General features: G+C 55.4%; 10 protein-coding genes across 10 annotated transcripts; 5 read left to right on the top strand and 5 right to left on the bottom strand.

The window, feature by feature from the left end:
• Positions 1-4,850: 4,850 nt before the first annotated feature.
• On the bottom strand, positions 4,851-6,142 carry SLS55_000001 (uncharacterized protein; the record flags this gene model as incomplete). Its single annotated transcript, XM_066771518.1, has 2 exons — positions 4,851-6,056; positions 6,134-6,142. The coding sequence occupies 2 exons, from the start codon at positions 6,140-6,142 to the stop codon at positions 4,851-4,853; spliced, it is 1,215 nt and encodes a 404-aa protein (XP_066636797.1).
• A 1,411-nt stretch (positions 6,143-7,553) lies between these two features.
• Positions 7,554-11,612, bottom strand: SLS55_000002 (uncharacterized protein; the record flags this gene model as incomplete). The annotated part of the gene is made up of 4 exons (XM_066771519.1): positions 7,554-9,667; positions 9,901-10,901; positions 10,951-11,438; positions 11,496-11,612. The coding sequence occupies 4 exons, from the start codon at positions 11,610-11,612 to the stop codon at positions 7,554-7,556; spliced, it is 3,720 nt and encodes a 1,239-aa protein (XP_066636798.1).
• Positions 11,613-12,814: 1,202 nt separating this feature from the next.
• On the bottom strand, positions 12,815-14,544 carry SLS55_000003 (uncharacterized protein; the record flags this gene model as incomplete). The annotated part of the gene is made up of 4 exons (XM_066771520.1): positions 12,815-13,080; positions 13,140-13,237; positions 13,287-13,417; positions 13,471-14,544. The coding sequence occupies 4 exons, from the start codon at positions 14,542-14,544 to the stop codon at positions 12,815-12,817; spliced, it is 1,569 nt and encodes a 522-aa protein (XP_066636799.1).
• A 952-nt stretch (positions 14,545-15,496) lies between these two features.
• On the top strand, positions 15,497-16,504 carry SLS55_000004 (uncharacterized protein; the record flags this gene model as incomplete). The annotated part of the gene is made up of 1 exon (XM_066771521.1): positions 15,497-16,504. One exon carries the CDS (start codon positions 15,497-15,499, stop codon positions 16,502-16,504), a length of 1,008 nt encoding a protein of 335 aa, XP_066636800.1.
• Positions 16,505-16,903: 399 nt separating this feature from the next.
• SLS55_000005 (uncharacterized protein) lies at positions 16,904-17,471 on the bottom strand (the record flags this gene model as incomplete). The annotated part of the gene is made up of 2 exons (XM_066771522.1): positions 16,904-17,280; positions 17,465-17,471. 2 exons carry the CDS (start codon positions 17,469-17,471, stop codon positions 16,904-16,906), a joined length of 384 nt encoding a protein of 127 aa, XP_066636801.1.
• Positions 17,472-18,579: 1,108 nt separating this feature from the next.
• CDR1_1 (Multidrug resistance protein) lies at positions 18,580-19,770 on the top strand (the record flags this gene model as incomplete). The annotated part of the gene is made up of 2 exons (XM_066771523.1): positions 18,580-18,695; positions 18,966-19,770. 2 exons carry the CDS (start codon positions 18,580-18,582, stop codon positions 19,768-19,770), a joined length of 921 nt encoding a protein of 306 aa, XP_066636802.1.
• An 879-nt stretch (positions 19,771-20,649) lies between these two features.
• Positions 20,650-21,447, bottom strand: SLS55_000007 (uncharacterized protein; the record flags this gene model as incomplete). The annotated part of the gene is made up of 2 exons (XM_066771524.1): positions 20,650-21,291; positions 21,349-21,447. The coding sequence occupies 2 exons, from the start codon at positions 21,445-21,447 to the stop codon at positions 20,650-20,652; spliced, it is 741 nt and encodes a 246-aa protein (XP_066636803.1).
• A 1,027-nt stretch (positions 21,448-22,474) lies between these two features.
• Positions 22,475-22,973, top strand: SLS55_000008 (uncharacterized protein; the record flags this gene model as incomplete). The annotated part of the gene is made up of 2 exons (XM_066771525.1): positions 22,475-22,481; positions 22,621-22,973. The coding sequence occupies 2 exons, from the start codon at positions 22,475-22,477 to the stop codon at positions 22,971-22,973; spliced, it is 360 nt and encodes a 119-aa protein (XP_066636804.1).
• A 2,327-nt stretch (positions 22,974-25,300) lies between these two features.
• SLS55_000009 (uncharacterized protein) lies at positions 25,301-26,423 on the top strand (the record flags this gene model as incomplete). Its single annotated transcript, XM_066771526.1, has 3 exons — positions 25,301-25,341; positions 25,393-25,545; positions 25,616-26,423. The coding sequence occupies 3 exons, from the start codon at positions 25,301-25,303 to the stop codon at positions 26,421-26,423; spliced, it is 1,002 nt and encodes a 333-aa protein (XP_066636805.1).
• Positions 26,424-27,019: 596 nt separating this feature from the next.
• Positions 27,020-27,920, top strand: SLS55_000010 (uncharacterized protein; the record flags this gene model as incomplete). The annotated part of the gene is made up of 3 exons (XM_066771527.1): positions 27,020-27,154; positions 27,213-27,425; positions 27,477-27,920. 3 exons carry the CDS (start codon positions 27,020-27,022, stop codon positions 27,918-27,920), a joined length of 792 nt encoding a protein of 263 aa, XP_066636806.1.
• Between the last annotated feature and the right edge of the window lie 73 nt (positions 27,921-27,993).

A 27,993-nucleotide genomic window follows, 5' to 3' on the forward strand; every position in this document is an offset into this window, starting at 1 on the left:
TTACCCGGTTCGATAAGAAGATAGACGAGCTATAGAGGCGGCTACTATATTAGGTCTATAACTATAGTATTCGCTTCTCTAATATTGCCGCGAACGTTCTTAGCCTCGTCTCGCTAAGGCTTCGCTTCTCGTATATCTATACTAAGTTTTAGCGCGTTTAGATAGGCCTAGACTAGGCTAACCCTCTCTCGACCGTACTATTATCCGCTAATACGCCCTTTTTCTAAAGCCTTCGCTTTAGTGCTCTCTACGACGCATCTCTATTAGGCCCGTTAATAATTAGTATCGATGCGGTTATTAAGAGAGAATAAAGAAAAGATATAGCGAAAGCTTACCGCGGTATTCTTTTATCTACTTCGCCTATCTCTCTACGCGCTATTTCCCGCTTCTTTCTTATCGATAATCTGCTAGCAGCGCCTACGGCCGATTAGAAGCTACTGCTAAGCTACCGCCTAAATCTTTTTAGCTGCGGCCGGCGTTGCCTCTACGGCTTCTAATTTCGCCGCACGTATATCGATAAGAGGGCCTATCTTAATCTACCTTAGTCTATTAATAAAGTAGCTAAGCGGGCTATTTTTAGCGATAAGATTAACTTAGGCGACATTATACGGGTTAACTACTAGATAGTAAAGAAGAACTTCGTTAAGGCGATAGCTATTCTATACATCGCTTTACGTAAACTAGATGTCTTATTTTCGGATAGAGCCTAGGCCGATTTAGTATAGAATACTATACTAGCCGGAGCTAATAACAGTAGTATAGAAGAGAAGTAGAGAAGATAGTTACTTTTCTTTCTATTTTCTTTATATATTGCTGTTCTTTCCTACTTTTTTTCTATTTATATATACTAAACCCACCCCGCCGCGCGCCTCCGTCGGCACCGTAGTCTAGAGTCTCCCGAATAAGGTTCTCTTTTAAGGATTTCTTCGAAGGGGACCGAGATTAGTAGAAAAAGCTAGGGCGAGACCCCGTAGATATCTATATAGAAAGGTCGAGATGTTTAATAGGTAGTAGCTTCGGCCGCTAGAGGATATAAATATCTACGAAGAGAGAGGCTAGAAAAGCGACTACGTCTTCGAACATTCTAGTTCTAGCGAGCTAGAGAACTTCTATCTACGCGTAGACCTCGGACCTCGCTAAAGACACGGAGAAGGAAGGGGGGAAGTAATAGAAAAGAGATAGAGAAACTATAGAGCGCGGCGGACGAGTAGATAGGGCCTCGGCCTAGCCGACGCGGGCGGTAGAAAGAGAGAAGAGGCTAATAATCGGGCTAAACGAGTATTAATCTTTCTTAGTAATAATCTATCTAAAGGCCCCTAATCTTACTCTAGCTAATAATCGAGCCTCTAGGCCCTAATCTCGCTTTAGCTAAGAAACGAAGGCCTAGCCCTAATCTCGCGCTCTACTTCTTTCTAAAAGAAGCGCTAATAAGCGGATAGTAATAATCGGGCGAAGAATATAAGAAAGATAGCTAGTTAGAAGACGTTAACCCTACGGAAGGTCTCTCTCTAGAAGACTATCGCCCTACGCCTAAAGCTTTAGGCGAGAGAAGTTATAGACTACGGCTAAAGAACGAATACGGGCCCTCCGAAAAGATTTCTTATTCTTTAGCTACTACTCTTCTTCTAAGTTAAGATCTTCTTAAATTCGCTAATCTATAACCCCGACTCTATAGCTAGAGGATCTAACCTAATACTACCCCCCGAGAATAGCCTCTAATGCTACTAGCCGGCTACTAGCGCGCGCATCGGTTCCTTAGATATAGCTAAGAGTATAGCAAATGTAAGAACGCCTAATTCTAACTAAAACCTATCTAACTACTAACCCTCGCCTATAATAGCTATTAGGGCGTTAATAGACTTACTAGCGATAAAATCTTAATAAATTCTTCGGATTTGCTTAGTAATCTAGTAGTAAAAACTAGAGAATAGGTTGCGCTCTCGGAGGGGTGTTAATAATTAGCGGTAGAGGTATTAAATTTTAGAAATAGAGGTGTTAAATTTATAGGCACCTTCTCTATATACTAATAATAGCTTTTAGATTTTTATTATTATAAATAAGAAGAAAGTATAGATAGTTTAGTTAATTTATAGTAAAGATAAAAGACTAATTTTAGATTATTTAGTTTAAGTTAATACTATTACTAAGAAGTAGTTTTTAGATTTTCTTTAGAAGCTAAATATTTTTTAAAAATAATTTAAGAAAGATCTTCTTTAAATTCTACTCTAACGCTTTCTTAAAACGCGGTAAAGATAGACTATTTCTATAAAATCTAGCTATAATAAAGATTAAGATATAGTAAAATTCTAAATAACGTTTAAAATTAAATAATAGTTAAATTTTCTAATAATAGTTAAAATCTATTCTTTTCTAATAATATTAAAATAAAAACTTTATACTTATCTTTTTTAAATAACGCTTTAGATTTTACTATAAGTAAGAGTAAAAAAAGTTAGTAAAGAAATACTTTTTTCTTAGTATAAAGTAGAATAAACTTTTACTTATAACTAAAAAAAAGACTTAGATTAAATAAGCTTAAAAAAGTATTATAACTTATAAAAAATAAAGTTTAATTTAGATATAAATTAATAAAGTTTCTAAGCTAAAGAAAAAAAAAAGAAAAAGAAAAAATTAATAAGCTTATATAGTTATACTTAGCTAACTAAGAAATAAAAGAAAAAATAGTTAACTTAGCTTTTAGCGCTTAGTTCTTACTTAAAAGACTTATAGTCTATTCTTAGTCTTATATTAATATAGAGGCGTAATAGAAACTACTATACGAGAATCTTTTCGTTATTAACTATACGCCGCCGAGTGCGTTCGCTTCGTGCCTCTCGCTATTAGTATTAAGACTAAGCGTTCCGCTATTAAGAAGAACGTGGCGTACGTCTAGCTTGCCGTATAGGTGTCGGCCTACTTCGCCTGGCTGCGCCGGCTTACCGCCGCCGGGGAAGACGACGGCAGAAGCAGATTTAATACCACGCCAAGAATCGTAACACCGGCACTGGCGACACTGGCACCGACGACGACTGTGACGATAGCGGCGGCGGCGAGCGAATACTTGCTGCTATTACTCTAATCAAATACCCTAAGACCACCCCTTAATTGGTTTTAAAGAGAACTTCACCCTTAGGCTACTGCATACCTTAGTCATGTCGGCGACTACGTCTGCCAAACCCTTAACCTCATCCTCGAACCACTTAATCTTAAGACGCTTCAACCCTAGACCGCTCAGATCCTCCTTTACCTTCTCACACAACGTCTCAAGCCAGGCCCACGGCGTATAATACCACCCCGAGAACTCACACCGCAGCGACAGTTCCTCCAACCCATCCGGCAGCAGCCTCGTTAAAACCCCCACCTCCTCCCCGTTCCAGCTCTCCCGCTCGTTCCAGGCCAGCCCGTTCCAGCTCCAGCCGGCCTCCACTGATCCGCTCCAGGCGCGCGCGTACCAACCCACATCCCTATTCCAGCCCCCCAGCAGCAGCTCGGGCGCCATCTCGAGCACGCGCAGCCTCACGCAAGCGCGCAGCGACGGAAACGTGCCGAACGGGCCCCACTGGCCGTCGTGGCCGCCGCCCGCCTGCCCGTCCATGTGCGAGTGCGTCTCGTACACGACGGCCAGCCGCAGCCGCTCCAGGGTCGCCGCCGCCGGAGACGCTACCACGGCCGCCCCCACCGCCGCCACGTCCAGCCGCGGACCCACGACGTTGCGGCGCCGGTCCGAGTCCGCCCAGCGCACCAGGCAGAGGTCCAGGTCGCGCACGCGCGGCACTGCGGTAATGAGCTTGCACAACGTGGCCGTTGTGATGTAGGCATTGTGCAGGCGGAGCTGCGTGATGGACTGGCTGCAGGGGTAGACGGGGTTGAGGTGGAGAGGGCCGGAGGGCCCTTAGTGCACGGTGAGGGCGACGCTGCGGAAGGAGGGTTGTGTGAGTGCGTAGAGGAGGGTCGCTTCGTTAACGCTATGCTCGAGCGGGCTGCAGAATTCCCAGTAAGTGTCGGCCAGCGAGAAGGTGAGGTGCGAGAGTAAAGGCAGGTATGTAAGAGAGTTGTGCAGGTCCGCGAAGGCCGCGGAGGGGAGGGGAAGATGGTCAGAGATATGCAGCTCGCGCAGCTAAGGGCAGCTTTTAATGGCGGCGGATAAGGTGGAGATGTGGGTGCGTTCTTCGTCGTCGCCGGTGCTCTTGCCGTCGGAGAAACGAGTGTGTATGCTCCGGACGGCGCTGGCCAGATCGGGGTCTTCAGATAGGGCTGCCTGTAGGTTGCCCAGCTTCTCCGTTGCCCGGTGCTCAGAGGGGTTTAACGAGATGTGTTCGTATAGGAGTTGATGTGTGCTGTTGTAGAGGGAGCGGCAGACTAGGCAGAGCACGGCAAAGTCGGACTGTGAGAGATGGCTCCGGACCAGTCTCAAGAGTTCTGGAAGTAGCCAGAATTTTAAAATGTTCTGCTGCTGCGAATAAGAGCGGTGCTCTTGACTTGCCATTAACACCGACATGTTGACTGCTGCAATCTTGTTTTAGCCCCTTCCCCGAGACTCTAAGTTGCGAGGCGGAAGATATATACCGATGGAGAAGGTACTCTCTGAGTCAGCGATGAAGTAACTCATGCTTTGCTCCCTATACTAGATGGCTCAGCAGGGCATTGATTCCTAAGCGACACTTAGTGAATCCGCCTCAACCATCATCCCCCACACCCGTCGTACGTAGGGAAACAGAAGTGCTGGGACAAAGGAGACACGATTTGAAAGATGAGATAGAGTAATTTAGTCTATAGATAACTTCAACGAATAAGCGAACTGAAAATATTACTTGGTTTAAAAGAAATCAGCATTTATGGACCTCACCCCATCAGCGAACCATAATCTCTCCAGTGCAGAGATCATCGTTGCAGAACTCCCCTTCCGAATGAAGGGTGTCGACATCGAGTTGCAGGGTTTCCGGCGGCATGGTCCAATCCAGATCAATGCATCCCACGCCCGTGATCATCTCGTAGTAGTGACGGAACTTGGGCCCGTCAACAAGGCCGTCGCTCTCGGCCGCCGCCTCGCATGCGTCGTCGAGACGGTACCTCGGGTCGCAGACGTGGAAGGTGACGTAGCCGTGCAAGAACGCTCGAACCGTATCCAAGACCTGTGCATCGCCCCGCTCGGCGAGGACGCGCAGCAGCTGGACGCACGAGTGGATGGTCTGGTCGGTCAGACGCTCGAGGGCAGCCTCCATGGCGATGCCGTCGACGGCACACCAGTTGGACACGAGGTTCGGCTCGTCGCGGTCCCACTCCTTGTAGAAGGAGATGAGGTCGTTGATCAGCGGGACCGGTCCGTTCATCTGGGCCATGACGACGGAAATGTCGTTGAACAGCCGGCTCTCGTCGAAGGCGGCGGCGGGAAACAGGGCGCCGATGCAAGAGCCGCCCAGGCCGTTGAGATGGCGGAGGAAGAGCGGGTAGGCGTCGGCGCCGCGGGGCCCCGTGAAGCGAGGCTGCTCCATCCAGCAGCCTTGGAAGTAGTCGAAGGTGGAGCGCATGATGTTGAAGGCGCAGAAGCTCCCGAAGCGGCTGAGGAAGTCGGGCAGCATCTCACCCAGCAGGATCCAGTAGATGTGTTGGAATTGCTGCTGCTGGCCTCCTGCTCGGAGCAGGTCGTCCCAGAAAGACGTCATCTGCGCGCTCGGGTCGGCGTCCGTCTCGTCATCAAGCAGAGCGAGGATGGCAAAGTATATGGCGGTGCCGACCTGGACCTCCCGCCCCGTGAGTGGCATGCAGTAGACAGAATAGATCGAACAGGTGCGCGCCGCGGCGAGGATCCTGGCCGGGTCGACGTGCTTCAGCGTTGCTCGCGGCACTGGCTGGTAGAAGAACCCCATTGTCTTCAAGTAGACATCGCGGAGAACTTTCGCACGCTCATCACGCGTCGAGTAATTATTGTCGTCGTACTCAATGGCCTCGAGGAAACGAACCATGGACCGGCAAAACAGGTCCAAGGGAAACCTTGCGTCAGTCATGGTCTTGAGAGAGCTGCTGAGCGTTGGAAAGAGTCGGGCAGATGTGTAGTGCTGTAAGGTAGCGTCCACTCCAGAGCGTTCTTTTAAGTATATAGCGAAGCCAAGTGGGCGCAATGGAAAAGCTCCACTGGCACCATCTTTTCACGATGAATCATAGCAGTTCGCATCCTGCATGTTGCAAATATTACGCGTAGCCAACACGGTGGGGAGATATCTTCCAAAGAAATTGTTCATCATGATGAGGGTTTCAGCTATGGATCAACTCGACGGCCCCCCATAGCAGGGTGGGTGTGTTTTGTGAGATCCGCTCCAACGCAAGTCATATTATTCATGAGATTCGTAATACTTCATTAGCTGTTCTCTTATAAAATCCGGAGCACAAAAGGATTGATTCTAAGATGGGGCGTTACGCGTACAATCCTTCTGCTCTGGGGAGCCAATAAATAGTACATACCACAACAGCTTTAACTGTTGCATGTTGCATCTCCACCGTAGTCCGGCATGTCATGTACTATGAGCCATCCATCAGCCGTAGCTGACGCCGACACAGCCACCACATCTTAAGCAGGAGAGCCAACGCAGCAGATGGCATTAAAGAAAATGCATTCCAAAGCAGGGACCCGTGTCTGTGAGCTTTACCTTTCACCATCTTCACTTCGCTTGGAATCTATGATTGCTACATTGTTTGTAAGGTGGCATTTGTCGAGGATCTGAGGGTGGGTAAGCGAAAGCTCAACAGGAAAGCTCGGCTGAGTCAGACGTCTCACTGGACTGCGTAAATCGATCCAGCTCGCGTCTTCACCATGGCGATGAGCTTTAAACACGGCAATTGACGCGTAACTTGAGGCTTTGACCACTTCCTCACCTGAGATTGAGACTGTCAATCCTCAGAGCACCTGAATTGGCATGCGATGCTGTGACTTAGTCCAAAGTGCGGTTGGGTCTTCTCTTTCCCTTTTCAGCAGACATAAAAGGGTGACTTGGCGGGCAATGTCTCGAATGAGTCAACCCTGTGACCTGCCTTGGTCCCATGAGGTGCTGGGACGGATGAATATGGCTGTTTTTCTCGTTTAACATTGGGGGTCCTTTGCGGTGTCATTGGGATACGCGTGTTTTCTTAGGGCTTGAATGCTCGAATCCTTCGAACTCAGAAGGGCGAAGCGCTGAAGCTGAGGATCCGATTCGGAAGGTGGGGCCACAATGGAACCAAATACATACCCTCCGAGGTGCTTGGCGTAAGCAACCAACCGGAAGCGTGATGCGTTGGTCAGCAGGTGGATGACATTCGGTGAGACTACGCCGGACGATACAACCCGCCTGAACGGTCAGAGGAAGACATAGTGGAGTGCAGGCTCTATCGTTGCGTCGGTTCTCCGCACACTCCAACAATATCTAAAGGAGGCGATGGCGGTTTGCCTCGAAGGTCCTCGGTGTTTCGACGACACGGCAGATGACGATGGATGGTGGTATGTACACGCGAGGCGGGGGGCAACCACAGTTTGCAAGCAATTAATCATTATTACATTAATCGTTCCTACAAACCAACACCTACCCAAACGCCCAAAACGCCGCAGCCCTGACCTCAGCCACGGCCTCCCTCCACGCCTTCTCAGCCTCATCATTCCCCACACCCATCATGCCCACATCCTGCGCCGCGCCCCTCAGCCCCACCAGCATCGGCAGCATGACGGTGCCGGCGTTGCGGCACACGACGCCGTTCAGCCAGTCCAGCACGTCGAAGCACTCGGGCAGCAGGTTCTCGGCGGGCGGCCACTGGGCCCAGGCCGACTGCAGCGCGTCGCGCTGGCACGCGCGCAGGCCGGCGTCGAAATCCGACGTGCGCCCCTCGCGCGCGGCGGCGCCGAGGGCGAAGAGCTGCGGCCGCTGCGTCTCGTGCGCGAGCGGGTCGAGCTGGGCGGCCGCCGCGAGCCATTCCTGCAGCTCGAGGAAGAGGTGCGGGGTGTGCAGGAGGGCGGCGTCGGGCGGCGGCGAAGAGGACGAGGGGGTGGAGGAGGGGTTGAAGGAAGGGTCGCGGGAGTGGAGGAGGGCGAGGATGGCGGCGCGGAGGAGGGAGGCCGAGTGGTCGGGGTTGACGGGGCTGGCGGGGTTGGAGTGCGGGTCAACGTCTGTGCCGCGCTCGGCGCGGAGGGAGTGCGGGGGTGGAGAGATGGGCGTGGGAAGCCGGTGGTGGAAGACGTGCGGTGGTGGGGAGATGGGGGTGGGCAGTCGGTGCTGGGTGGTTGGGGCGGTGGAGTAGGCCGAGATGATGCTCTTTTCGTCGCCGAACTTGTCGCCGAACTTGTCCGGGGGACGGGTGTATAAGGGCTGGGGGACTTCGGGCGAGCTGATGTACGAGGTGGCGGCTTCGGTGATGCTTTCGTAGGCTGCTTGGCGTTGCGGGACTCTGCCGTCGCCCTTGGCCAGGATGGCTCCGTCGGACCGAACTCGCCGCTTGTGCGCCTGCATGGCTGCTGAAGACCGTTTTGGCATGCAATCGTTGAGGTCCATTTGCGGATCTGGGGCCCAGGACATGAGGAGCTGTTTGATCTTGCTGGGCTCGGACGTCTTTTCAAATATAGACGGCACTTCCGCCGGCATGGGCCGATCCGGAGTCCATGAGGAGACTCGCCGACCTGACTTCTTGGTTGGAGGCTGAGGAAGAGGCTTTTTCGTGGCGGGAGGTTCTGCCGAGACGTCGTCGCAGAGAACGGCATCATACGGCGGAGGGTCGTCGACGAGCGGGTTCCAGGCAAGCTCTCCCGCCTCAATGCAAGGGTAGCTTTCCCAGAGGTTCTTGCCTCCGCCATATCCTCCTCCAAAGGTGGCCTGAATGTCCACTTCGGGTGTATCGATGAGGTGTTGGCGGAGGATGGTGTGGATCTTCTGCAAGCGGTGCTCGACATCTCCGCAATTCAGGTACACGTCGAACTCCTTCACCTCAGACAGAGCCCTCAGCGACGACATCAGCCGGGCCGGGGCGCCTGTCAAGGGCCTCGCCAGCGGCCTCCGCAGCTTCGGCATCACCACGTAGGCAGCCGTGGCGAGAGAAAAGCGGGCGCGGAGGATGCCCTTCCCAATGCCCTCGGAGTTGTTGTTCCGCAGCTGACCGCGTGTTGTTTCCGGCAGGTTGAGCGGGTTCACGACATCGAGATCGATGTGCAGACGCTCGGCGGGGACGACCAGGTACATGTTCTTCTCGGTCTTTCGCTGGGTAGCTCGCGTGCAGACGGGGAGGTGGAAGCTGATGAGGAGACGCTGGTGGCTGCCGAACCCGGCGCGGCCAATGCGCAGCGTGAGGCTCGCCCGGTCGCGCCGCGAGGCCGTCGAGAGACATCCGATGTGTTGCTGCTGGCCATTGGCCTCGTTGTTCCAGCCGACCAGGACGGGCTGTTCGACGAGCTGCTCGAGCGTGGCGCCGCGGACGAGCAGATGCGGGCTCGGTTCGAAAGCCATTTCGAGGGCCGTCGCACAGGCGGACAAGCTGGCCCGCAAGAGGAGCACGGCACGCGTTGGACAGGTAGGGGTGCAGGGGGCACCAGGTACCGGTACAGCAACGGGCGCACTGGCTTGCGGGAAGAGCCGGTACGGCGCCTTGACGGCCCAGGGGTTGGTGATGATGCGGGACAGGAGGACGGCGTTGGTGCGAGGCTGCAGGATGCAGGCTGCGGCGAGGAGTATGGGAGTCGGTGGAGAGGAAGCGGCGACGTTACCCAACAACGGCAGACGGTGATGAAGTGTACCGGTGAAGCTTAAAGCGGGTCGCCCCGCCCCGCAACGCCGCCGGGCGGTCCCGCGCCTCCCCGCTTTCCATACATCTATCTTTGGTCAAGTCTGAACTGTCTCGACTACATCCTCATCCTCACCCGACATGGATACCTGTCCGCCGCATGCGCACCACCACCACCGCCCTCGACCTGGTATGCGCGGTCTCCCAGCGCCGTCTTGACCGACCGGCCCCCGGGATGCAGGCCGTCCCACTCATCGTATGCGGGCCGGAAGTCGAACTGGCGGACGGCCATGGCCAGCAGAACCTTGATCTCGGCCATGGCCAGCGTCTGGCCGATGCAGTTGCGGGGCCCAAACTCAAACGGCCGCCACGCGCCTTTGGGCGGGTGCAGCGGGTCGTCCGGCTTGGTCGTCGGCAGCCATCGCTCCGGGACGAAGGCGTTGGGCTGCGGGAACGCGGCCGGATTACGCTGGATGGCCAGGTGCAGCCCCCATACATTGCAGCCGACCGTCGGGTAGCGCGTGCCGTCGCTGCCCGTGAGCACCGTCGAGCGCCCGCCGACCCGCATTGCCGAGGCGGGAGGGAAGAGGCGGAGTGCTTCCTTGATGCAGGCGGTGGTGTAGGGAAGCTGGTTGAGGAGATGGGGGTTGGCGGAGAGGAGGTCGCCAACACGGTCGGGGCTGGTGCCTGCGCCGAACACTTCGTCGTGCTCGGTGCGAATGCGGCTCAGACAGTCTGGATTTGTGGCCAGCAGATGAAGAGTGTACACCATGGTGCTGGATGTGGTGTCGTGGCCGGCGAAGAGGAAGAGCCGGATCTGTGCGCACGCGTAGTGTTTGAAGCTTTTGTCCAGTATAGCCACATCAGAAGATACGCCCTGTGCGCTCTCCTCGGCGATGTATGAGTCCAGCGCGAGAGCAACAATTGATTTGACACTCTCGGTGTCGCGTTTCGAATCGTTCGCGTACCGTCGCTCGAGGAAGCGTTTGTCCAACTCTGCTTCGAGGAACCGGTTGATCTTGCGGCCGTGATACCAAAGACTGTAGGGGCGCATGGGATTCCAGCGGTTGAAAGGATTCAGCTCAGTGCCGAATGAAGTCCACTCGATAAGTGCACGAAGACTCTCCGGGACCCACGAGGTGAATTCCTGGTACTGAAAACATGTATCCCTGGTTGCTGGTCAGCGGCTATTTCCACATTACTTATTGCCAATCTCACAATGTGACAACACCAATCACGTCCAGTGTCAAGCGGAGCGTGTCTTCTTCCAAATGAAACATCTGATTCTCACTCGCGCGTGCTCGCATCTTCTCGCAAAACACGCGGCACTCGTCTACGATCTTTGGCGTCTGCTGCAGCATGTATGTCGGACTAAAGCCAGGACTGAAAATGGCTCTCCACCGCTTCCACGACTCATCTGGCATTGTGAAGAGATTGGGACCTCCCGTTAGGCCGGCAAAGGCCTTTTCGATTACGGGCGGCTTGAGGGGATTGAATTGTTGCGTGAGCTGGGAGGCCATTGCCGGGCTGGTGAGAATGAGTAGCGGCTCGCTGAGCGGCCAAAAGTCGAGATAGAAAGCTTCTGTTCCAAGGGAAAAAGCGAGCTCCGTGACCGTGTAGTTGGTAATGGCATCGGTTGGGAGCTGGTCCATGAATGGTTTCAAGGCGAGCATATGGCCGGTGATCCAGCTGAAAGGGGGCATCGGCTGAGTAGAAGGTCAGGCTGTGGTATTGAATGGGTCGACAGAGGCTGAGGCACACACCAGTCCCTGCTTGCGCAGTCTGTACACAGCTTTGCGGGCATTGTAGGCCTTGAAGAAGATGTAAATAATCGCACTTGCGATTGCAATAAGCAACGGCGCAGAGAAGTGTTCGTACATGTCGGGCATGGTAGTGGAATTTGAAGAGGGTAACAAGCGGCGCGGAGAACAGCAATGTGCGGATAGCAAGGTTAAATTTGTAATTGCGAGGCTGCTGGAGAGGTAGAAAGCGGGAACTGTGCCACATTGAACCGCCCAAGGCAATCAACCGCGCCGCACGCAGGGATGCGGCACGGTGCTTTTACGCCACCCGGCCCGGTCATTTAGTCTGGAAAAACGGCTCAATACGCGAGATCCAACAGACCTTTATGCCTCTTCCTGCATTGTGATTGGCAGGATCCCGTAATGATTGTGAATGATAAAGCCGCCGAGACAAGGGTGGCAACGAATTGTCTATCCATGTTAACCGCCAGGTGGAAAAGGAAACGTACGAGTGTGGGGCCATGCACAAGAATTGGCGTCAGCAAGGCGGGTGTCAGCCCGCGCCACTCAGCGCTTCTTCGCCATGTCATCGTAATCGATCGCAGACAAGGCTTCCTCCCTCACATCCCCTCCACCAGCCATACCATGGAGCCTGAGATCGGTCGACTCGACATACCGCACTCTTACCTCTACAGGAAGACAGAGGGAAGTGCCCGCTCACAATCCAGGCACTGTCCCCAAGAAGTGGTATCCTCGGACTCCACTGTCCGACTGACTACTGACACCTTCTGGCACACTTGTTTCCATAGCTGCAGTCCATCTGAGATTGGACCACAGGACACTCTCTGTTCCTTCTGCAAGCACCTTCGCCTGATGCATTTGTCCAGATGCATTTCTGAGCGGTGGGTCGTCGAAGCAAACTCCGTTTGATCAAGTTTCTGGACACGAGGTGGGATCCGGCAGCTATTCCGAGCGCCTGTATCTGGCTCTAGCGTGGGAGGGGCTCATTGAGTACTGCCCACCGATGCAGAAGCACTGGCAGATGACACTCGCGTGGGCCGACACTCAACTGAAGACGCGATGGCCAACCTATCGTGATTTTTGGGCTGAGGCCTTTGGGAGCCGTCCTCTGGAAGGCATGGACGGAGTCGGCAGAGTCTTAAAACCCGGACAGCTTGCTACCGAGGCTCAAACCGCGTGCTTTACTGTGGCAACAAAAGCTTCGGGAGAGTGGGAGACTCTGGATGAGAGCAACCGAACAGTTGGCTTTCTTGAGCGTACTAATCCACGAGCAACAATCCATGGATTAAAATAACTCTACCGATTAGGCTACTTTGGATTCACACTGGGCACATATCTATCATCTGTGCTTGCAGAGATGCAGTCGTACTCGTCAAGTTTCGGACCTGCGACGGAAGCCCATCTTCTCCAAACACTTGCATTGGCTGTGTATCCGGGTTCCACACCGGCCAGTGCTGCGAGAAACTCGACGGATCTTTTGCGAATTCCAGCCACAGATCCTGCATCCTTTCGCTCACCGCGTACTCGAACGGCGTCGAGTTTCCCCGATAGTTGGAGTGAGTGCCGAAAACGAGGGGCAGCTCACCTATTGCAAGCCGCAGTCAGCCTTGGTTCAAAGGTGTAGATCGGACGAGGGAGACTTACTGCAGTGGAAGGCTCCCATCCACGGCAGCGGAGAGATGTTGGTGAAGTTGCCGGAATACCAAAAGCGGTAGACGTCGAGACCAGCCGCGGCGCGGTCACTAAACGATGTGAGTAAATACGCCTCTAAGCAGGATAGGCGAAACCGACTTCGTTGACTGCACCAACGGACAAAGAACGACGCTCAGCTCGAAGGCTTGAGCAGCCGTCTGGTTTGGACCGCTAAGGTCAAATGCATTGAATGCTGCCCCTTCGTTCGACGTCGTTCCAATGATCACCGGCTGTCGCATATTTCGTCAGTCTTCTCCCACGTGGGAGGTGAGGGGACACTTACAAACTTAGCCAGAGCCCCATCAACGGTCCGCTGCGTGTAGTTCTCAAAGACGACTTGATCATCGATGGCAGGGTTGAACGACAGCATCGGCGATGCGCCCGCAGTGAGATGTTCGTCCAAAAAGCCCTCGATCGAATGTGCCGGCACGCCCCGCAAGCACTCCACCTCCTCTTCCGGCCCCAAGTCGCCGCATCCGAAATGCTCCGCCACGAAGCTGAAGCTCCCCGTGGACGAGCCCAGATGCAGCTTTTGCCCGAACGCGCTCCCCGAATCCAACACGGCCCCCTTGACGATCGGGTCCTCGGGATACGCGTACTGGAAGGCCTCCACGCTCAGGCTGCCCGCGCTCTGGCCCCAGATGATGATCCGCTCCGGGTCGCCCCCGAACGCGGCGATGTGGTCCCTCACCCACTCCACCGCCGCGCGCTGGTCCAGGAAGCCGAGGTTCTGCCTCTCGAGGCCGGCGGCGACGGGGAAGCCGAAGATGTTGAGGCGGTAGTTGAACGACACGACGATGTGCGAGCGCGTGCGCTGCACCCACTGCGCCGGGTTCTGGTACGGCACGTCTTCGCCGCCGACCTGGAAGGCGCCGCCGAAGAACCAGATGACGACCGGGAGGCTGCTGTTGGAGGAGTTCGACGAGGGTGGCGCTGCGGCGGTGGCGGGCGTCCAGACGCTCAGGGTGAGGCAATCCTCGCCCGTCGGGCTGGATCCCGCGCCGGACAGGCTGAACTCCGGATCGACGGTGGTGTAGACGATGGTGCTCAAAGTGGCGCTGCGGTTGTTGAAGATCTGGGGGCAGGAGAGACCGAACGATGTGGCGTCGACGTCGGCCGCGAGTTGAGCGGGCCGAGGGGCCGCCCAGCGGAGAGAACCCACCGGCGGGGCGGCATAGGGGATTGAAAGGAAGGACCGGACGTCTGGTGTTTGCGGCGGGATTATGCCCCACACGGTACTGTTGTTGATGCGGACTGAGGCAAAGTTTTCCGATCTGCGCTCATGCCGGACGTTGGGGAATGCAGTGATGATCTGGACGCAGAAAGCCCACAGGAGCAGGAGCTGCGTGCGTGCCATGATTGGAAGAATGTTTTGATTTTAGCAATCCTGATTATATGCGGGACCAACCACTACTTAAACGTCGAGGGGATTTTTGCCATTCTGACGTCGTGCCATCCCAACGGTTCATTATTGTATGATGAATGAAACATCTGCGCAGCGTGCTCCGATTTCCAGACGAGCGCAGGTCTTACGGGTTGGCCTTGCGCCTAGTGCGAACTCTGTTCACTGTGAATCGGCCGAGGAGGAACTTCGGCTCATACGGCGGAAACAGTTCCCATTACTCGCAGGGGAAACAATAAAACGGCGATAATCCGGAGATAGGACATAGGACTCGGAAACGTCAGGCGTCCTGCTCTTACAACCCGTGGTTGAGTAACTATTACCTATGACATCGTCGAAAAAGTCGGCAAACCTACAATAGGTTGGAACGTATAGAGCAGCGTTCCGTAACAGTGGTAGATATTCGGGAACTAGTATATAAGGCAGTAAGTAGAAGGGAGATGTCGGTGTTAAAGATCGAAGAGCCGCACATGGTATTTATCTAGAATAGAAGACCTAATTAGGCTTAGTCCCACTCTATTGTATGACAGTCTCTGCTAGCTGTGAAGCCCCTTCGCGGGTCAATCCATGAAGGTTTCAACAGTCGGTGTACTATGATAGGATGCGGAAGCCGGGAAGCTGCCCCAAGCGTTAACCAGTGACGGTGCTTATCTCCAATCGCCGGAGGCCCCTATTTCTACACCGTGCTTGCCGTTAGTCTTAGCGTCTCGATGAGAATTGGCATTGATCATAGCCATCGGCCGAGGCAAGTTTCTGTACCTAGCAGGTTAGGTTATACTTCCGGTTTAAAGCGTGAGAAGCTCGTGGTTTCTGCCGAGGATTCCGTCCACGAAGGCGATAAATAGGGCGAACGACTCATGCTGCAAGCCACTCATCAATCAACTCCTTCCTACTCATTCTAAAGAAAATGATTGGGCTAGCGCACAAGACCATCCTTCTTTCCGCCCTCTCCGGAGTCGCCAATGGCCTAGCCAAAGGGTGGCTGCAGCCCGAATGGGTACATTTCGACAGCGACGGCATCTCTTTGGCGGCCAACCTCTACGTTCCTCCGGCAAATGTTTCCATGTACAACACGTCTCAGCCACGCCCGGCGATTGTCGTCGGACACCCTCATGGCGGCGTCAAGGAGCAAACGTCGGGCCAGTATGCGCGGGAGATCGCCGAGCGCAGTGGAATCATCACTCTCGCCTTCGATGCCGCCTATCAGGGTGAGAGTGGCGGCTTGCCTCGCTACCTCGAAGACCCATATCAGCGCGCCAACGACGTCCGCAACGCCGTCACCTATCTGTCTACGCTGGGCGATCTTGTCGATCCCGAGCGTATCGGTGTGCTGGGCGTCTGCGCTTCGGGTGGCTACGTCCCATTTGCCGCGCAAACAGACAAGCGCATGAAGGCCGTCGCGACGGTCAGCGGCATCGATCTCGGCACGCTTTACTCGGAGGGCATTGGCAGCTACAACGGACCGATGCTCCCCAATCTCAACGAGCAGCTTCTGGAAGCCGGCCGACAGCGCGAGCACGAGGCCCACGGTGCCCCGCCCAATCTCACCCGTATCTTTCCTCCGACCGAGGCCGACGTCACCCCTGATTTGCCCGTCTTCTACCAGGAGAGCCACGACTACTACCAGACCCCGCGCGGCCACTGGCCGACGGCGCCCAACTGGCATCTCTGGCGCAGTCTGGATCAGATCGCGACCTATCGCTCTTACCAATGGATGCAGCTCATCTCGCCCCGCCCTCTGCTCATGATCGCTGGTGAGGATGCGGACACGCTCTACTTCAGCCAGCGTGCCATCGAGCAAGCCGAGGAACCCAAGGAGCTTTACACCATTCCGGGATTGACTCACATCGATCTTTACGACCATACCAACCAGAGCACTCCGAAGCTCGTCCACTTTTTCACCAAGAACCTTTGAGATTTGTGTGTTTGAGACGGACAGCACGCTGTACATAGACGAAAGCTGGATTTTAAATACGATCATGCCCCGTAAATAACTTCTCAGTGACGGCCCCTTCGAGGGCTACTCAGAAATTCTTCCAACGATTCTGCCGCCATCGGTAAATCGGGATGAGTATAAACGTCAAGATGTAAAAGTGATCTTGTTGGTGTCAGCATCACTCTAGCTTGCCCGGTCTGAGTCCGAACGGCGAGCCTATGATGTTTTTCTGGATGCAATCTCGAGCAAGGGGTACACTGTCATCTTCGCATAATATCGGTTGTTATCGAGGATTCAATGGTATCTATCATAGAGCGAGCCCTCCACAACAAAAGACAATTCCATCTCCATACAAGCACACGGAACATCCAACTCCCACTACAAGCCATCAAAGTACCCATTGTTGCAATCGATCGTCTGCCCACCGCTGCACTTCTTGAGCGCCTGCGTCATATCCCACAGCGTGCAGCCGGCCGGCGTTGCGAAGCGATAGGTGGCGGTGCCGGTGGCGGCGTCGCGTTTGCAGGACCAGCCGGTGACGTCGTTGCACAGGGCGTAGCCGCGGATGTTGTCGAGGCAGCCGGTGCCGCACTTCTTGTTGTGCGCGGCGTCGTCGTCGAGCGTGATCTTCCAGATCTTGGCGGCGCCGTCTTGGGCGAGGCAGGTGTTGTCGCGGCGGACGAGGGTGTTGGTGTTGTTGGAGCTGGCCGGCTCGGAGAGGGGTGCGGCGAGGGAGACGCCGAGAGTGAGGAGGGCTGTAAGGAGGGCGGTGGCGTGCATTGGGGTGGTTGTGTCGGGTGGGCGTCTGGAGAGGTGGAGGTTTGTAGAGAGATGAAGGTGGTGGAGGTTGTGCGGAGCGGGGAGATGGATGTTGGTGTGTGGACTTGAGAGAGGTTCTTGCCTGGTATCTTATACTCGATTCTCTCATCAGCGCAGTACTGGTCATCTCTCCTCGGCCAGTGCACAGCTCGAATGTTCGTTCTTTTTTCGTCCATGTTCTGTGGAGGTCTTGGAGGCAGCAGCCCTAAGCAGCGCGGCTGACCAGACGAGTTCCAAAGAAATTCTGGTGCAGTTGCCGGAAGGGGCTAGTGACTATCATCAGGCCCCAATGAAATCTCATCCGTCTTAATGGTCGTCTTAAAGGTAGCAGCCTTGGGTGGGACGGCAAAATCCACGAGATCTAAAGCGGTTGCAAATCTCCGTGACTGGTTAGTCCCTTCAGGGCTTAATCAAAAAGTATTGGGCAGGTGGGGTTTTGGATATAGATGGGAAGTCGAAGGCTGACAGAGTGGGCCGAAAGTGAGCATGGGTGGGTCCATATTTGTAGACAGGCGGTGAATCTTAGGGGGGAGACGCGTGGATGAGCTGGTGCTAGCCCAGGATTCCACGACAGACTCGAAAGCATCTTTCGAAGTGCATGTTTGATCCAAGACAGAACACGGTGGTCAGCATGGTCCTCACACACCAAGCTTTCTGCAGAATGCTTATGATCTAAGCCGCGCAATATTGTGGATCCGGGTGTGATTCGCCCCCACGGCTTGAGTACTTGGACCCTCTCGTCTGTTAGGGCTCGTTGTTAAGCGAGAAAGCCGATTCCACACCACCGGATTTCTTTTCTGGTGAACTTGACGTGGGTAATTGGTAATGTCCATGTCACTAATCTTTCTAAATTCGGTAGTAAAGTAAGGCGCACGACGCGTTCACGTACGATGTTGGTGTGCCCAAAGATACTGCCGCGGAGGCCCACGCTGAAAGCCTGCAGCGAGACTCAATAAGCGCAGTGGTGGAGAGTGTTCCTTTGCTTTTTACAGATCCCTTGTCTATGGTTTAGCTCGCTTAGGCGCTCAGGCAGCCAGCACTGTTCAGTGCTCACCCTTTCCGGCGACCAATTGCCATTCGCGTACTCATCGCTCTGCCGCCGCCCCAACAATGCAGACGTGGCTTCGGCCCTCCTATCCGACGGTGGTCCCGCCGGCGGAGGGGGCTGGGTAGAGGAGAAGCCCGACTTCTTCGAGTTCATGGCGCTGGAGTTGACGCCGGCAACCATCACGGCCATGTGCGGGCCGGCGCTGTTGCGGCTGAGCCCAGAATTTTCGCGTCTGTTCTGGGAGTACAACGAGTGGATCCCCTCATTCGTCAAGGGGCTGCCCCGCTTTGTCATCCCCGAGGCGTACGCGGTGAGAGAGAGGCTGTTGGCAAGCATCAAGGCATGGCATTGTTACGCGACCCAGGAATCAGACAAGCTCGAGACGATGCCGACCGGTGAGAGAACCCCTTCTGGGGTGCAAAATACTTCCGTGATCGGCAGAGGACGCTGTTGGCTGTGGATGACTACGACGGGGATGCAATGGCAAGTGAGGATCTGGGTTCCATCTGGGGGTAAGAATATTGCCTAAGACGTCTCCCCTCTTCTTCGGGTCGCTAATACGGCACCAAGTAGATTCAACACGAATGCAATTCTCGTTGGTACCTGGACCGCTCTCGACGTCTTCCGCGACCCCGATATATTGGCCCGCGTGCGGCGCGAGGTCGAGCAGTGCCGCGATAGCAGCACCGAGTGCGGTCTGGACATGGACGCTCTGATGAGGAGTCCGCTTCTGCAAGCCGTGTACGCTGAGACGCTGCGGCTGCGTGTGCACGCGTACATCACACTGTTCGCCGAGCGTGAGGAGCTTCGCATCGGCGGCAATCGGTGGAGCATCCCGCCCAAAACCATGGTGCTGGTGGCCACGACGCCGGCACACCTCGACGGAGACGCGTGGAATACGGGTCTCGGCGGCCGCCACTCCGTCGACACCTTCTGGGCGGACAGGTTTCTGGTCGTGTCTGGTGACGAAGAGAGATATGGGCCGATGAAGATGGTACCGACCGCGGCGGTCCAGCGCGGACAGTTGTATCGCTCCGACTCGCTGGTGCATGGCAGTAGCGGCGTCGAAGATAGTACTAGGGAGGAGGCTCGCTTTGTTGGAAATGGCGTGCGAAGCGGTTTGTGGTTCCCGTTTGGGGGTGGAGCGCGCATGTGTCCTGGACGATTCTTTGCGAAGCGCGCGGTGCTGCTGTCATTGGCGCTGATGGTGCACGGCTTCGACGTTGAGATCATGGCGGATATCAGTGCTCTAGAGATGGGCTGGAAGGACTTTGGGCTGGGAGTGCAGCGGCCCAAAGGAAAAGTGCCGTTCCGCATGACCAGGCGGCGGAGTGGCCCAAAGGCTGGGCTGGCGGTGACGCAGCATGTTCACGGCTGAAGCTGCATGGGGGTGCACTTGCATAGATGCTGATACTGTACTCGTCGGATCGGGAGAGAATAGGTGCCAGGATGTCTATTTTGTTTTTTGTAAGGCATCCAAGTCATAAGGTGACGCCAAGTTAGCCCGAGTGAAATCCAATGGTTGGATACTTTACTTGCGCATAGCGCAGCCAAAAGAATTTTACAACCGTCAAAGCTAGGGCGTTACACGAAAGTGACAGGCGACGACTCTCAGGCGGCAGTGTAATTCATTGCATATGACTTGGGGGTAGATACTAGTCTTGGCCAGCAGACGTGCCCGGGGCATGCTACTCGGCCTGGCATCCCTGGTTGTGACACGGAACTGGGACGGAGTTCATCCGTGGCGTTAGTCAGGTAGAGCAAAAAGATCAGCTGTGTCGAAACCATAGTGGCTGAGAAGTTGGTGCAACCGTACTCGCCCACCTTTCCAGCCGGACGTAGCCAGATGGCTTCGTGTTACCTGATTACATAAAGCCATGATTGAACGTGGTCGAGTGCAAAAATGCCGGCAGGCTGAGACATGATCGACCAAACTATCCCCACTGACTACCATCTAACCCGGTGATGCACCGCTTTTACCGTCTTCGCGGTTGAAAACGCCACGAAAGGCAGTGATCGAGCCCATTATGACCGCAACACAGGCTTCGAGGTGTTGCCATAGATACTCCCATGACACATCCAATTGGGCGCCGTTCCCGCGCACGCTGCCCACAATGCGCACAATGGCAATAATGACCATGACCAGGGAGAGAGACAGAAAGGTACCGAGTCCTATCTTTTGCCGCCTGCTCATGGGCGCTCGGTGGATGATGGCGATTGGGAAGGTGACCACTATTTGCAATGGATGCGCCTGTCATTAACAGATCTTGTTGCGAAAGAAAGGTCCTCCCCTACCTAACATGTCCGTGGCAACATCGAGTGCGGTGACGATACTGGTGAGGGAAATGTTCAGGACACGAGGCGTGTTTGGCATACATTTCACTGCGGCATATTGAGTTAGTTTCTGCACTTTCTCGTAGACGCTCCAAAGAATGCTCTCACCGCCTTCCATGCCAAAGTATGGGCATAGGATGAAGCCCATCGAGACCGAGAAGCCCCAGGATACGGCCGTGAAAGCGATGACGAACCAGAAGTAAGACTTCAGCCGTGGAGAAATATGCCAGACAAGAACTTTGAAGTAGACGAGGAAGGAGAACTTCACTGCGAATATAGCAGTCCAGTTGGTGCTGACGAATGTCTGGATCTTCATATTACTTTCCAAGAGTGGCATCACCTCGTCCGTGGCGACGATGACCTTGGTGGGAGTGGTGTTGAGTGCCTCCAGCAGGTACAATTGCTCAGTGTGCCAGTACAGTCCTGCCGTAGACGTAACCAGGCACACTGCTCCAAATAGGAGTAGGTAGTCGTCCAAGAGGACTCGCTTCATGTATTGCAGTCGAATGATAAAACGAATGGCTACTGTAATGATGGCAAGGCCAGTGAAGAGTCCAATGTTAACCTACAGTTGGTTGCGTTAGAACGGCTGTTTGCCTAGATCAAGGACGGCGGCGCAAACCTCAAACGCCTTTCGGTTCACAATCCCAGCGTTATCGATTGCATGCTGTCGGGCCTGGCCGTACAGGGTCTCATTAGTGGGAACGGACCAAGATGGCATTGTGCGTCAAAGAAGGGCTGTTGGAAGTAGAGAACGAGAAATGGTCCCTTCTGTTTAAATGCAATCTCCAGTTGTATACAGGTCAGCGCTTACATAGGATACTCGTAGACCAGTCACGTTGTCGAATGCAAGGATAGGGAGACCAGTGAGAACGCATCCTGGGTATGAAATGCAGAAACGGGTGCTGCGCATCTTTCTCGTTGCTGCGCCACTGAAGGTCTTGATTTTGTCCCAATAGAAATCGAGACACAATCCCTCACCGGCGCTTAAACGTGACTGGCTGGGTATATTGTATTGTTTAACATTCCGTCTTGGGCTGGCGTTCAAATACTATGCAGGGAATCTGTCCAATCGCCTTACTCTGAATGGACCCGCACGGCGCGTATCGGGATTGAACATGTCTCTGAAGCCGAGAAACGTGGGTTATCGGTTGCAGGTAGGGACAAGAACGTCGTCGGCTCCGCAGCTCCGCAAATCATTACTCCCTGAAACTCATCAAATCGGGAACTACAGCCGAAACGCTCCAGGTCGATTTGCAGCCCATCTGTTTGCGAACGTGAGTAGGGGAGCATTATGAGTCTGGCGAAAATGCTAGCGTGATCGAAAGATCTCTGAATGTCGCTAATGCCTGGGAGGAGCAGGTGGCTCAACCTGATTGGCATTTCCATCGCGGGGATGATATCCTAACACGGATAGGTCCGAACAAGACCACTCGGTAAGGGTTGTTAGCGCTTGCAAGCCTTATAATGACGGTGACAGAGTGCGGCGTAGCAATAAGACTCCAGCCCTCGCCCATTTTTGTCTTTTGTCCCCCACCACTGGACACATCAACCGAACGACCCTGCTGCCAGGACAGGGAGGTATCGTTAGCTCAACTCATACATGTGAATACAGTACCATCTCGTCATACTATGTCTACAAGCAACAGCCTCTCTGATTGACCTTAGCCGCACAAAGTCTTGTAACCCAGACCGGGTATTTGAAACCACCCGCTGTGTTCCACCGCAGTCCACAGACGCCACGCCGCATGAAGAGTGGCCAATCCCTGCTTGACATCTCGCCAGAGCGCTTAACGACGAACGGGCCAATTCTCCTACTTGATTCCGTCCACCATGGACCCCGCCACGGTGCTCTCCATGGCAGGAGCGTGCTTGACATTGGTGTCGCGTACAGTGACGGACGTCAACGACATTGTGGGCAAGTACCGCAAGATGGACCAGAAACTATCGCTGATCGCAGCCCGGCTGGGCACCATCAAAGCCACTATATCGCAGCTTGAGACCTGGCTGCGCAACGAAGGCGGCGCCGCCAGTACTCCGGAAGTAGACCGTGACCTACGGGGCGCAATTGGCGCATGCAGCGTCGTCGTCACTGAAATCCAACTTTATGTCACCAATGTGCGAAAAGGCTGGCTCGGCGGTGCATTCAGGTACCTGTGGGAGGAGGGCCAATTCCTGCAGTTTTCAAGTGCGTTGGACAGCCAGATCGCTGCGTTGGGACTCTTCGTTAATGTCATACTCCTGTAAGGAAGCCCATAGCCAGTCCACACCCCAAGCGTAGGCCTGGATACTTACTTGCTTTCTCGTCGCGCTGATACACGTATTTACAGAAACTCAAACGCGCAACGCCGGGTGGTTCTGGACAGTGCGGCTAGCCGACGCGCATTACGGGAAGCCTGTGACCAGGCATCTTTGTACACTAACCGACGGAAGAGTCATTCTATGAAAGCCAGAAACAGCAGCCTCACGTCTCCAACAGCGGAAAACTCTTCATTCGCCTTTGACGATGAGCTCATCGACTCAGAGACATATCGGGCGACTTTTCTCAGAGTGATGACGCTGGGAACATAGAAAGAGAGTGACTCCATTGGTGGAGGAAGTCAAATCGTAGGAGAGACGTTGTCATCGGGAACATGGTCATCAGCGGTCACCTCAACTGCTAGTGCCCTATTCGACAGCAGGATCAGCGATGCCCTTACCATGACTACCGTTTCCACGGACTCGACGGCCTCCACCAGCTCGACTCGTTCCTACAGAATGGCCAACGCAGATTGGAAAAAGACGGCACGCAACCGCAGCTGGTCAAGCCGGGCAGGAAAGCAGTCACGCATTTTAGTGAGGGACCTGTGTCTCGCCGCAGCCCAGGGAGACACATCGATGATCGAGAGTCTTTACAGCAAAGGCGCAGACGTAAATGGGAGACACGAACTCTTCAACCTTTCACCCAACGTAACCAAGGAAGAGCAAGGTGCTGCGGTAAAATCCATCTTTCGACACGGGTCCTCATCCGCCAGGGCTGACCGGACTCCGCTTCATTACGCGGCTGAGAATGGCCACACGGATGCTATTCGTGTTCTTATCGCCTGCGGTGCCGACCCAAATTCCAAGACTAAAGGAGGAATGATTTCACTACACGTTGCAAGAGGAGGATCCGAGACGGTGGAAACGCTGATAGCCCTCGGGGCGAATATGCTTGCCACGGACGACTCCGGAGCCACTCCGCTCCACGCATTCGCCGCATCTGGCCAGACCGACGGCGTCAAAGCGCTGTTAGCCGCCAGGTGCCCCGTAGACATTATCGACAAGGCGCAGCGAACACCGCTCCACCTCGCATGTCGCTGCAGCGACAACAGGGACGTTGTCTCGAGCCTTCTCTCCGCCGGCGCGTACGCCAACGCTCCCGACGCAGAAGGTTTGTGCCCCTTGCATGAAGCCTGCAAGCATGGGAATGTTCAGCTCATCGAGCTGCTCACCTCCGCAGGTGCAGACATCGAGGCTCCGGCAAAAGACCTCTGGCGCCCGCTACACTACGCCGCCGCCTACGACCAGTCCATCATATCGCCCGCTCCCGCATCCGCATCCGATTCTACAATCGCCTCACTTCTCTCCCGATCCGCTTCCATCACTGCATCTACCGCACACCGCGAACAGCCGCTCCACCTCGCCGCCGCCGCCAACAACATCTCCGCCGCCTCCACGCTCCTCTCCGCCGGCGCCCCCGTCGACGTCGCGAACGCAGACGGCGAGCGGCCGTTGCACATGGCACTGCAACCGCAGCGACGACAGCGCCACCACCCAATAACGGCCATCGTGCGGCTGCTGCTCGAGCACGGCGCCGACGCCACCGTCGGCAACAAGAAGGGGGGGACGCCGCTCGTCATTGTCTGCGGGACGCTGATGGTGGCGATGGCGACGGCGGCGGTGCTGCCGCTGGTGGAGACGCTGTTGGAGTTTGGCGGCGGGGGCGGGGGCGAGGTTGCGGGGGAGGCGTTGCTGGCGGCGTGCGAGGGGGGGTGGGCGAGCGGAAGGCGCGGTGGTGGTGGTGAGAAGGAGAAAAGCGGTCGGGGCGATGGCGGCGGCGGTGCGCAAGGGGGCGCGTTGCTGGATGTGGTGCGGTTGCTGGTGGGCCCGCGGGGAGGGGCGCGGCCGACGCATGAGGTGTTCCGGGCGCTGTGGCGGAATGGGCGGGTGGGGATTTGGGAGAAGAGGGCGGTGCATGCGGTACTGAACGAAGTGGCCGAGCCCGGGTTGAGGAGGGATGAGGCCGAGTGGTTGATTGTGGCGTTGTGAAGGGGGAAAGGACTTTTCATTCCGGGGGTGAAGTCAGTTCAGCTTAATGGATGTTATAAGAGCGTTGTCGTTCCTCCGTCGGTCGAACTTGGTCGTATCGCTGGAGTATATCGATGAGTCTGTCATTTGGTGATATCAATTTGCCTCGGGAAGTGCGGGGTAGTGAGATCGGCAGGGTCCACTATCGTAACATAACCCGGAGCCATGGGTGGGGTCAAGGCCAGATACATAAATAGTCCACAGCCGTCTGCAGTTTCGTGGGACGATTGATCTTCGCATTGGCAATGGACGACCACATTGACGTTCTTCTCTACGGCCTTGGGGCGTGAGTGGCCCCCCGTTCGTTCCACCATGTAGACTAATGTTTTGTACGCAGCATTGGTTCTTTCTACGCTTTCATCCTGAGCCGAGCGCCCAAGGTGCGTCTGACGGTTGTGGCAAGATCGAACTACGCCGCAGTGAAAGAGAAGGGCTTGACCATCGAAAGCGAAAACCATGGCAACCACGTCGTCCACCCGTTCGAAGGCAAGTAAGCCCTGACACAACGAACAAACCGCTCACACTTTCAAAGTGGTCAAGTCTCCGGCAGACCTCCAGAGAACGTTCGACTACATCGTCTGCGCGAACAAAGCGACCGACCAAGACGAGACAGCGAAAGCACTGGCCCCCGTCGTCGACCAAAGCAAAACGTCCATCGTCATCGCCCAAAACGGGGTTGGCAACGAAGTCCCGTTCCGCACCGTCTTCCCGCACTGCACCATCATAACCTGCGCGGCACGCCCCCCTCGCCTCCTAAGCACGCCGCCAGACACTGACGATACGCAGGTATGGGTCGGCGCGATCCAGCCCTCGCCGGGGCACGTCAAGCACACAAAGTCCGAGGACACGCAGCTCGGCCTCTACACCGACGGGACAGCACCGGCGGGCGGCTCGGATGACCAAGCGAAGCTGTCGCGGTACGCGGGACTGCTGTCGGCTGGGGGCACCAAGTTCTCGGTGGTGTCGGACATGCAGGCGCAGCGGTGGGAGAAGGTGGTGTGGAACGCGGCGTGGAACACGCTGACGACGCTGACGATGCTGGACACGCAGACGTGGCTGGGCTCGTCGGCGCGCGCGACGCCGATGACGCGCGACTTGATGCGCGAGATGATCGACGTCGCCCGCGCGTGCGGCGTCGCCCTGGACTACGCCCTCGTCGACCGCCTGATGGACCGCATCCTCGCCATGCCCGGCATCGGCAGCAGCATGCAGACCGACTGCCGCAACGGGAAGCCCATGGAGGTCGACGTCATCCTGGGCTACCCCGTGCGCAGGGCGAGGGAGCTGGGGGTCAAGACGCCCATCATCGACACCCTGCACACGCTGCTGCTTGGTGTTGATTTGAGGTTGCGGAACCAGTCGAAGTAGAGACGTCCCTACAGCAGAAAAATCCAAGAAGGCGTAGAGAATGAATCGGCGGCAAGCCCCCACGCTGCAGCCCACTCCCGTGTTCCTGATCTGACCACCTTGTGAGGGGTTGGCCGGCTGCCCCGCATTTGAACCCCGGTTAGTTGCTGACACTCCAGACCCACCTAAGCATTCAGCGTGCGAGATCGGAGCATCCATCGCAGAACCGCGTCGGAAAAGCAGAGACCCCCACGCGCGGGTGTCGGAGCGGAAACTGCTGTGATTGAGGGTGCGGATGATGCTCTCCATACTCAACCCCCACGATCCATTCCCTACGTTTGATGAAATGGTAATGGTAGGGTAAAGTCCTGGTATATGACGTATCATGCTACGTGATACGCTCACAAAACCAAAAACTATTGCGCAGTGCTCACGCATGAATCCCGAATCCGAAGGCAGTGCGGGGCGTGGGGGTTGTACTCGCCGAGAGTGAAGAGACTCCTGCTTACTTGAAGTATTGCCGAGGTCATGTTGTGAATGGCTTTGCGGGGCAGTCCGCGAAGCATTGGATATCGTCTGAGACACCGCCGCTGCTGCGCCGTTGCAACAACGCCACCATGGGAAATTCGTATGTCGAGAGTCTGTTCTCGCTCGAGGGCCGCACGGCCGCCGTCACAGGGGGGACGCGAGGCATCGGGGCAGCCATGGCAGTGGCTTTGGCGGAGGCTGGAGCGGATATTGTCCTCATACAAGTGCGTCTTCCCCAGCTGGGTTCTGCCACTTCTTGTTAACGCCTCCTCAAACGCATAGCGAGACGACAAGAACACAGCAACCAAGTCCAAGATAGCAGAGCTGGGCAGGAAAGCCACCATTGTGACGGCGGACTTGTCATCGAACGAAGACGTGGCCGGCATTGCAGAGCGTGTGCTTTCCAACAAGCACGACGTTGATATCCTCGTGACGTGCGCCGGCATCCAGAGAAGGCATCCGAGCCACGTCTTCCCCACGAGCGACTGGGACGAGGTGAACCGCTCCTCTCCCACGGAATGACGCTGTGCTGATTTGCAATGTCAGGTGCTGCAAGTCAACCTCTCCACGGTCTTCACGCTCTGCAGAGACTTCGGACGCCACATGTTGACTCGAGAGCCCGACGCGCGAGGCCACCGCGGCAGCATCATCAACGTAGCATCGCTGGTGTCGTTCCAGGGCGGCCTCACCGTACCAGCCTACGCAGCCGCAAAAGGCGGAGTGGCGCAGTTGACAAAAGCTTTGTCGAACGAGTGGGCGTCCAAAGGGGTCAATGTCAACGCCATTGCTCCCGGCTATGTCGCCACGGACATGAATGAGGCCCTGATCAACGACAAGGAGCGCGCGGCGAGCATCCTCGCGAGGATCCCGGCGGGGCGATGGGGCCTTCCGGATGACTTCAAGGGCGCGACCGTCTTCCTCGCCAGCAAGGCTAGTCTCTATGTGTCGGGAGAAGTCCTGACTGTGGATGGAGGCTGGATGGGCAGGTAGAGGCACACGAGCGTCGGGTAAGTGCGGGGTCCGGAGGTTCAGCGGTTCTGGATGTAATGCGTAGCCGTAGTCT

The sequence above is a fragment of the Diplodia seriata genome (assembly GCF_021436955.1).
Source record: "Diplodia seriata strain FDS-637 chromosome Unknown scaffold_1, whole genome shotgun sequence".
Taxonomy (NCBI): Eukaryota; Fungi; Ascomycota; class Dothideomycetes; order Botryosphaeriales; family Botryosphaeriaceae; genus Diplodia; species Diplodia seriata.